Below are 10,024 nucleotides of genomic sequence, written 5' to 3'. Positions count from 1 at the left end.
TTCATCATTGAAATTGAAAAATGAAACGTGGAAACGACTCTGCACGGAGTACAACGCAAACCACGGGGTCGTTCCACGAGATTTTAAACATGCTGGGGGAACCTCAATTTAAACATGATAAAGTGCTGGGGGAACCTCAAGCAGAAGTGGAAAGAGGAGCGCTCCGAAGAGAAGCGCCAATTGCACAAAACAGGTAAGTGTATTTCCCCACTTTTCTGAAGTCCTCGATAAATGGTATATTCTTTTTCTTGTCGATTTTCGCCAAGCTCACGTATATATCGTTGCGTACATGTATAAAATTCTTAGCCGAATATACCGTTGTGCAAATAAGAAGACAGCTGCTTTCATTAGCATATTTATAAGAACGCAGAACATGACACGATTATAACACATGTGACAAATGCTAAACATATGGTAATTTCAACAACAATACATAACAATTGCACAGAATGTTTTATGGTAAATTGAATGCATGCACATAATGATGTGTTTATTATATTGTAGTGTATGTTTTTGTTAACCTGTATGCAGCTTTCCCTTTCACCCATTTATGATTTATATCAACATGATGATATCAGTACCATACATAATCTGAATGTTTCTCTATGTTGACATGTGCTGTGATGCCATATTTTAGGAGGTGGACCAGCTCCTATTGCAATGAGTGCAATTTCTGCGTCTCTTGGGGCTGTTGCCGGGCACATGGCAACACGTCTTGAAAATGAATATGACAGTGACACAGCCCCGTACCTGGTGCCTGTAGAGAGAGAGCCAGTGGTACGACTGCTGCAGCCAATGGTGGATGGCTTTGATGAGGATTTCAACTACATCAGTACAGTACAGTATTATACACAGGATTCGTAACAGTGGTGCAGTCATGTAAATGTCGTATGCTTATGTAGTGCTCAAAACCAGAGTTCTTGTAGTAAACGAATATATACCAGCAAGCGCTCGTGGTCTATTTTTAGAATACTTAATATGACAATGATCATTATAAACTTAATAAACTAATCTGTCCAGCCCTGTAAGAAGGTAAAGCTGTAAACTAAGCTGGAGTTATAACCCCAGCTTCTAACTATCCCCAAAGAAGGTAAAATGTGGCTCAACACAGTAGGCAGCGTGGCGTGCTGGCGTGAAGGATGTGGCATGCTACCACTTTAAAAAGGAAATGGCTTGGTTCATTCCTTATTTGGTGATGAATAAACGATTTGAATTCTGTTTCTATTACCTTACACATCTTACTTTTTCTTACAAAGGACTCAAGTCAGCTAAACACCTCAGCTAGCATCGAGCAAACTGTGCTAGATGAACCGAGCAGGCCCAGCAGTACACTCCCTGGGCCGGCTCCAGTTCCTACAGGTGCAACTGCTGCTGCAACCAATGGAAGCAGCAGTAGTGACCCTGTAACGGCTGTCAGTGACAGTGTGAGGCAGCCACCCAGGGGACGGATGGCCCTACTTGAGAAGGCACTGGATAGGGAAAATGAAATGCGTATTGAACTACTGCGCGAAGAGCACGCCATCCGCATACAAACTATGCAACAAGACCACAACGACGTCCTACAGAAAAGGGCAGAAGAGCATGCTATGACCATGGACATTTTGAGGATTAAGAAAGAAGCAGAGCTTCTGAAGTTAAACAAATTACAGGCTGATGAGAATTAATAAATCTTGTGTATAATGTACATAATGTAAACTGAGAAGTTGCCTCGGTTCTTCTAGTTAATTAAGGAAAGCTAAGAGAAACATCTCTGGATGAGAATCTCCCTTGCACGTGTGCCAGTCATGGAGTCCTGTACAGCATTCACAGGAGGAAGGTGTGCAGGCTGCCTAGTTCTCGGAGTCCTGGAGCTGCGTGTCCGGCGGAGTGCTGTTGAACAGGGAGGGTCTGGCTCCTTCCTGAGGCGTCCCAGGTTATGTAACGCAGCACAAGCTGTAATGATGCGAATGGCACGACGAGGCTTGTGCTGCAATCGCATGTCGAGGCAGGGGAAGCGGCGCTTCCAAACGCCAAATGCCCTTTCCACGCTGTTGCGTGTCTTTATATAAGCTTTGTTGTACCTGGAGAAGTGAGGAGATATTATCTGGCATTGCTGTAATGACATCAGCAGTGAGTGGGAGTTCCTATGTGCTGATATGAAAGTACTTGTATTTGAGTGCTCTAAACCGTCGATAACTAAAAATTCAATTTCTTTTCTGCACATGTTTCGCAGTGGTTTCTAAAATCCAAAGTTTTCGCCAACACGAATGCCCAGTCAAGTTTATAGCTCACTTACCTGCCTCGTGGTGTGTCTTTTGGTCCAGGATCTGCCAGGGGGGTCATGAGGAAGGGGAAACAGGCATAGCCCATGTCCCCTAGCAGCAGTCCAGGCACCCGGTGCTCTTCGTACAAAACTCGTGCGCGAGAGTTGTCAAAAATGCGGCTGTCATGGACAGACCCTGGCCAGCTCGCCACCAGATTGAAAAACTGGAGTTGGGGACCGGTGATCGCCTGCATGCATATAGTATTGACATGATATAAAATGCTTCATGGCAGTTAAAAATGTGGTGATTGCATTATTATAAGCATTATAATATTACTGTATGAGGTGTATCATAATATAGCTATAGCTGTGTTACACGCGTGCAAACCTTTAAAAAAAATCGGAAGATCCATGATGACAGCTGTACGTCATTAGGAATTACTTTTAATCATATCTCAAGATGTTACAGCCCGTAGCTTGGATTGGGCACCTTGATTGTGATTCGACTACATGCTTGACAACAGTTCAATGCTCTTTCATATTTATTTACGTTCCACATTTGAACCTCAAACGTGTCAAACACACTTTTGTGTCAAGAGCTACGAAATCTTTTTTTTTCTCAACAAATACAACAAGTCCGTCATCATCTCATAATAAAGGTGCTTGTTTTTGTTTCAACAAATTATTAATGCGGCACACGGTCTATATAAAAATAAAGAGAAAGCTCACCTGCACATTGATTGAGAAAACACCTTTTCGGTTTCGATACACTTCTGCGTCGTCACCGCCGGGGCTTTTAACTCTCACATGTGTACAGTCGATGCACCCCGTCACTCCAGGAAACCTTGCAATCTCATAAAAGTCCTTCATAACCTCGCTGTATTCAGAGGCCCTCGGGAAATGAACCAGGTCTCGGAAGAGGTGTCTGGCAATCAGCCGCGTCACAGCATCGACGGTGCGAAACACTGTGGGCTGTGACACGTTGACGAGATCCCCAGCAACAACCTGGAACGTCCCGGATCCGTAAAACCGCAACGTAATAAGCAGCTGCAGCATAGGGGGGAGCGTCAACCCCCTGTTGTCGCTGCTTGCATGAAGAGGCACCATCGCGAGCAGCTCTCGCACAGTCTGCTTGGTGAAGCGGTACCGTACAAGGAACTGCGCGTCGCTGTAGGCCTCCATTTGATTTCCGCGGTCACGGAGAGATGGTCGTGGGACTCTCGGCAAATAGTATGCGTCACCAAACACAAGATCACACGCGTGAGTCGCAAACTCGAACGCGGAGACTCTCTGCGTTGTGTCGTTCCCCGAAGCCGCCATCTTGGAATGAGCTTCAAGTCCGTTTCAAGGTTGGTACCACCCTGACTTGAAGGTTTCGAGATTTTGACCAAGTCAAGTTCGCCGCGAGCGCGCGCTTCAAGTCGAGGAGGATTTATGAAGCGCGTTGCCGCCGGCTCAAGACAGCCGGAAGTCAAGTTTGAGTCAAGGCGCATCTACGAATTCGGGGGTTAGCATTGCACAGGTGGAATGGCGTGTGGCATAACCCGTTCTAGTTGTTGTCCTGCGGGGACGAAGCCGCAGACAAAAGGTGAGCAGGAGATCCCACTTTGAGCCAATGTGTGGCAGCTTCGAGCGTTCTTGGGTAAGGAGCCTGTTGCAGGGTATATATTCGCAGATGTGCGTATGGCGGCAACTGCATGGAGCAACTTTTGCCAACTGAATCGGGACAACAGAGCGCCAACTCAGCGTAAACGGAACGGTATCGAAGCTATGCAACCGCATGGAGCAGAATGTCCACGTTGAGGTTGTCATTGTGAAGCGTCTGCCTAGCGTTTACCACCGCTTGTTGCACGTGATGTGGCAATGCTTTATTGTAGTAAACTGCTGTACGCATCGTTTAGTAACATAAATAATACTTTAGCGGTTCTTGAAAAGGTACTATGCTAATAACATCTAGAAATCAGGTGTTTACAAGAAATTTTTAGATACGAAGAGAATGTTGGCTTATAAGTGTTTCTAGCAATGCTCACTAAAGAAATATCAGACTGCATTTTTGTTACCGTTATCTCCTCACACATTTCCGATTTGCCATGTGCCACAAATAATATTTTGATGTTTCATTTAGTCACCTTCGCCGTGCACACACCTTGCCACATCCTGCAAAAGGATATATTTTAAGTTGATGTCCTTCTACTGAACGAGTTTGACGTTCCAAAGGGCTGGCCTCCTTGAAACCTCCGATATGAATATAACCACGTGGAAGTCCGCGGGACGGGCCATCTGCGTGTCCTTCTAGAAGGCAGGGCGAAGAGGGCAAAGCCCGAAAGAAAAAAGAAAAAAAACTGTCACAGGTGACTTTGTCACGTGCTTGTGGCATTTCCTGTGAAGCGTGTTTTCATTGGCGTACACGGTTCCGTCGGGTGGTGTCACTTCCTCTCCTCAGACTAAATATCTATCCTTGGCAGAAACCGGCTCATCAGTCCGTCGTCTGTTGTTCGCTTAGTAGGTCACCGTTCCTTTCAAGTTCTGCTGCCATTCAGTTGGCAAAAGTGCTCCATACAGTTGCCGCCTATGGGTAACTGTGTAGACTTGAGCTCGATGTGCGTGTCTTTCAATATCTTGGGCTTCGTGGAGCCGAACCTCTCCATCTCACGTGAGGTTTGACCGTCCAGAGTTGTAGCACCGTTAATCGTTTTTGCCGGGTGTTGACTGCTGGCTGCTTCAGTAGGAACTTCTGCATCATTTCCAAAGGTGCCTAGCAGAGAGTTGTCAAGTTCCTCAGCACATTTTGTTTTGTCACGTTTGTCATGTTTTGAGCGTTTCATCTCCCCATGCTTCCCGTTAACATAGCATACTTTCCTCCTCAAGACATGCAATCAGCATACACATTTGTACAAGTGAAAAAAATATTTTATTAATGCCAATTAAAGCCAATGGTGCTGGGGATTGCCAATTATGTTGCCAATCTGCGTGAAGGAGAAAACCCCAGCGGAGATACCTTCACACCTGAAACACAAGAAACATACCAGACAGTACACATTTTCTACAGCAGAAAATATGTTTATTCCATGTGTAGTAATTCAATTAACGATTGAATTATCAGAAAATATTTTTATTACATATTTAATAAATGTAATAATGATTCGATTAAACTTTCTTGAATTATACCCCTAATGGCGTCCGGATCTGAAAGATAACATAAAATCAGCATTCGTCACATTGCTTACCCAACCAGATGACTCACTGCAGCAGTAGCAGCAATGATCTGAAAGAGAACCTAATATTAAGAACAACATCCAGACTTCCATTCACTTATACATACGCTGCATAGGGGGGCCAGGGTAATCTGAAAACAAAGACAACAACTATTAATATCAAGCATGGTAAGGAGACCTATAACTATACTCACTGTCTGGTGGTGGTATCCAGTGAGTATCTAAAAAGATATTTGCAATTAAGATCAAACATGGAAACGGGATCTATAACTATACTCACTTCCCGGTGGTGGTACCTGGTGATTATCTAAAAAAGATATTTGCTATTAAGATCAGCTAATGAAAGTCATATGCTGGTACATACTTTCATTCGTTACCACACAAACTGAGTCATCTGAAATGAAACTCATATACCCTATTAACATGAAATCAATGAAATGTCGGTAACACATACAACTTGGTGGTAGTGACTCAGGTGCTCAAAAGAACGGAACTTTAGATACTTCTCGCTTTTCATATTCGCCATTTCCTTACCGTCTTCGAAGTAGAACACCGGGCTCGACGTGAATACTGAGAAAGATAACATTCTTAAGAAAATGAAGTTGAGGAGGAAAACCACCAAAACTCACCACTATCATCATCGTCTTCAAAACTCGAGAAAACTGAGAAAGACAACTTTCGTAAGAAACCTAACTTTAAGGTAAAAACCATCAAAAGTTACCACCATCGTTGGCCATGTTGCTTCGAAGTGATGCTCTAGGAACCAAATCTTCGATTTTTAAAGCTGACACATCTTTATTATCATATCACATCGTCTCCTACTTTGTATAAATGACTTTTAGCAACAAGGGGGTGGGCTGGAGAAATCCGCATGTAGCAAAAGTCTTTGTAGTAAAGAACCAATTGCAAACAAAGGAAAACGCAACCAATAGGGAAAGTATGCACATCCTTTCCATCGGATTCCTTTTCAACGTCCCCCTCACGGTCGACGATGGAAGCGCAGAAGTGCTCCACGGTCTCCACGGATGATTGTATGTATAGAAAGTTTTCCCGTTCTTTCCTTCTCTAAAGATGTGATTCTTTGTTCAAATTCTGATTGTCTTCTGACTGGTGATCTTCCTCTTGTGAAGACATTGAAGACACCACCCAGAACTTTCGTTATACAATATGATGAGCATCTGAGACGCTGTCGTTGTGGTGGATTGTGGTCAGCGAATCCATATCATTGGCTAGACAATAACATCCGACCTTATCTCGGTTGCCGTCCAAGCTCGGATCATCCACGAAGCCCAGTGAACGATTTGCTTCGACGGTACCATGGCTGATGTACAAGAATTTGATGAAATTAAACTCCTATCTGTACTGCAACGGCCCAAAGGCTGATTTTCGTCTCGTTATGGAAATTCTCCCGTTTCCGATGCGGACGAAACGAGGAAAGATTAGTCGGAGGCTCCAACGCTTCGTTGCCATCAAGTGTGACTTGTTGACAATATCTTGACAATCTCTTGACGATATCTTGTTGAGGGTGACGATATCTCTCCAGCCATACTTAATGCCGGACTCAAGTGACCAATAATTCGAAACTTTTACATCCAACACTTGGAATACATATAGTGCGTCGCAAGAAAGATGGTTGTCGCAGGGTGTCGAGTCTGGAGGACTATCTTGAAGAGGTCTGTACATAGAAGAAATAAAATGAATGAGACATTTTTCTTTAAATAAGGTATTCCTCTTCAATCATTGTTATTATCTTGAGGTCATTGTGTACAAGGTTATTGTCGAATAAGGACACAATGCTCTTGAGTCGGTAATTCTTACAAAGGCGGGCAGCAAAGAAACAAACAAAAAAGTCCACAGTGTGAGCTGTAAATGCTTTGAATGAATTTCTCACAATACCGATCAACAGATAGATCTAGCAGCTCTTCTTCAATCGGTGGTAGACCGAAGCTGTCCACATAGATGTACTTTTCATTCCTGTCTCTCATGTACAATAGCCAGTGCTCTCCATCACCATTGTGTGGGTGTGTACTGATAACTATAATCCCTTCTGTCGTTAAACTTGGTACCATATCAATTGTGAAGGTCCTGCGATACATAAGACAATAATTCCAGATCAAACACATTCATACTTAGTCGACTCGAACAACAAGATCACCGGCGGCTGATAAAATCTTGGATGCTTCACTAATAAGTGTAACCGACACTGCGCATGGTAATGGCTTAGCAAACTTCATTTCAATCCTGCAATTGCCCTTGCGCAATGGATTAAGGTAGGAACTAAAACTTTCGTCAGCACTCAAGTTCCAGTGCATAATAAAGTAATTTGTTTTATATTTTTTATAACTTACCTCAACATGTTTTTCATTCAGTTGACACAAGAATTCATAGTAGCATGCTCTAGCCAGATGATTTTCCCGGTCATAGGATAGTTGTTTCCTGTATCCATCATGCAGTATGTATCACGATGTGCAGTGATCTCTCACGAGTCTAACGAAACAAACAGGGTGAAGTTAGACCTAGAACTCCGAACCACCTTTCTAAAGGGTCTTGACTAATTCGTGACGTCATAAGATACCACAAGCCAACTGTTGAGGAAACTCTGCGTTGTTGCAATGGCTACTTGAGGGCCCTCTGCTGTACCTTCTCTGAAGAAACAGTCATCCTTTTGCTGTTACCTCCCACTGCGCAAGGTACTGTGGGACTGTCCAATAACTGTTGACTTTTTAGAAGTCTTGCCTAGAAGTAATGCACACAAAAAACAACAACAAAAAAACACTCAATCTTAGCTTACGCAGATTGGTCCTCCTTCCGATCGCTGTTGCCTCTTTGCACATGTGTGTGTAGATGTTTGTGTACATGCATGATAGAGAGCTACATGTCTGAAATGTAGCAGTGTTTGCACACCCCGGTCTTCCCCTCAGCATACCAGTCATCGTTTTCTACGTCATCTTGCCTTGTTGTTCATAAGGTACAGTCCATTGAGACATTTCAATGTTGGCATTTCTTTTTCATTCTGCTGAATTAACCTTTTACCAATATCTTGTCTTCCGAAATGTCATCAACTGTTCGTCATCGATGGTCCTCCTCCATCGACCCTAGTGGTTTACCTCGCTCCTTGTGGATGTAATGGTGGAAGGAAGGTGGATGGAATGGTGGGAATGGTGTTTCATGTCCGATACAGCACATCCTGGGTATTCTTGAGGCATGCAGCCTCATGGGCAAAACGATACAGCACAACAATGAGGACAAGAAGGATCAGACAAGCATAGCCGCTGACAAACGGCTGAAGCTTAATCTGCAACCACAGGAAAATGAAAGAGAGAAAGTAGAAGGGAAACAAGGCTACACAGATTACACGTTTGTGTCAAGCGTTGAGATAGGCAACCTCCTGTTCTTGAAGATCAAGTTCGCTTGTTGTTGCGCTGTATCCTTTCGAGCATGTACCAACTTACCCAATTTTCCGCATTAACTGAAACCTCATGAGATTTCGTCACACAGAGTTCTGCAGGTAGGACATGTGCCGGCTAGTCATGGCTCTTGCTTGTTCCGGCAGATGATCATGTAACATTTGTAGATTCCCTCCGAGAGGACTACAGTGGCTCGACATCCTTTGGCACATTTATTGTGACTTATTGTGGCCACATTTTGGATATCCGATATATGTACCCTTGGAACAGCAGATGCCTCGTCCAACGTTGTGTCTCCAAGAACTCTACATCTTGCATGTCCGCCATGCCCATGCCAAATGAATTTTGCCTCCATGACACCCTCCTTCCTTATGTATGTACTGTATAAACCGGATTATAGGTCGATTCCCTTTTCTAACCACGAAGTATGGGAAGAGAACTTCTGCCATGACACACAAAGCACACAAAACGACACAAAACAAGAACACAAACAATTTATTACACAAGTGTCTTAGGATTCTGATGTCGTTGATTCCCAATCACTCCTCCACAACGCGTCATCCTTTGTACCATCCAACAGGTTGCTTATGCGGCACTTCTTGAAACTTCACTCTACCATTTCCTCGGGAAAAACACAAAACAAGAAAACAAACAATTTATTACACAAGTGTCTTAGGATTCTGATGTCGTTGATTCCCAATCACTCCTCCACAACGCGTCATCCTTTGTACCATCCAACAGGTTGCTTATGCGGCACTTCTTGAAACTTCACTCTACCATTTCCTCGGGAAGCGCGTTTCATGCTGTAGACACCCACTTGGAGGCTGTTGACAGCGACGGTCACTGCATATGACCGCTCAGTGTGTTGGGGTTGACCTGGGCCATCCATTCATTGTATAATTTGCGGACCCGGTCCTTGAGAGGTTTGTTAAGAACAACATCGAGTGGCTGAAGAACAGACGGCATTCCTCCCAGAATCACCACAAGGTCGCTCTTCACTTCGTGCTGTGAAGTGCGTTCTTCACGCGGTCTGTAAGGTGCCCCCTAAAGGAGTCAAGAACCAGCATATTGCGTCTCTGTAGCACACCACCTGGCTGTCAATTCCACAGAAAACGAATCCACTCTAGCATCAGCTTCCACTAGCTTCCAGCTAGCGAATG

General features: G+C 44.0%; 1 protein-coding gene across 1 annotated transcript; it reads right to left on the bottom strand.

The window, feature by feature from the left end:
• Positions 1 to 1,599: 1,599 nt before the first annotated feature.
• On the bottom strand, positions 1,600 to 3,567 carry LOC135373664 (putative nuclease HARBI1). Its single transcript, XM_064606757.1, has 3 exons — positions 2,972 to 3,567; positions 2,276 to 2,490; positions 1,600 to 2,060 (listed from the first exon to the last, which is right to left on the bottom strand). Exons 1-3 carry the CDS (start codon positions 3,560 to 3,562, stop codon positions 1,736 to 1,738), a joined length of 1,131 nt encoding a protein of 376 aa, XP_064462827.1. The 5' UTR covers positions 3,563 to 3,567; the 3' UTR covers positions 1,600 to 1,735.
• Positions 3,568 to 10,024: the final 6,457 nt, after the last annotated feature.

The sequence above is a fragment of the Ornithodoros turicata genome, chromosome 1 (genome assembly GCF_037126465.1).
Source record: "Ornithodoros turicata isolate Travis chromosome 1, ASM3712646v1, whole genome shotgun sequence".
NCBI classification, from domain to species: Eukaryota; Metazoa; Arthropoda; class Arachnida; order Ixodida; family Argasidae; genus Ornithodoros; species Ornithodoros turicata.
Note: the sequence above shows the minus strand (reverse complement) of the source record. Positions and strands in the feature narration are given on the sequence as shown.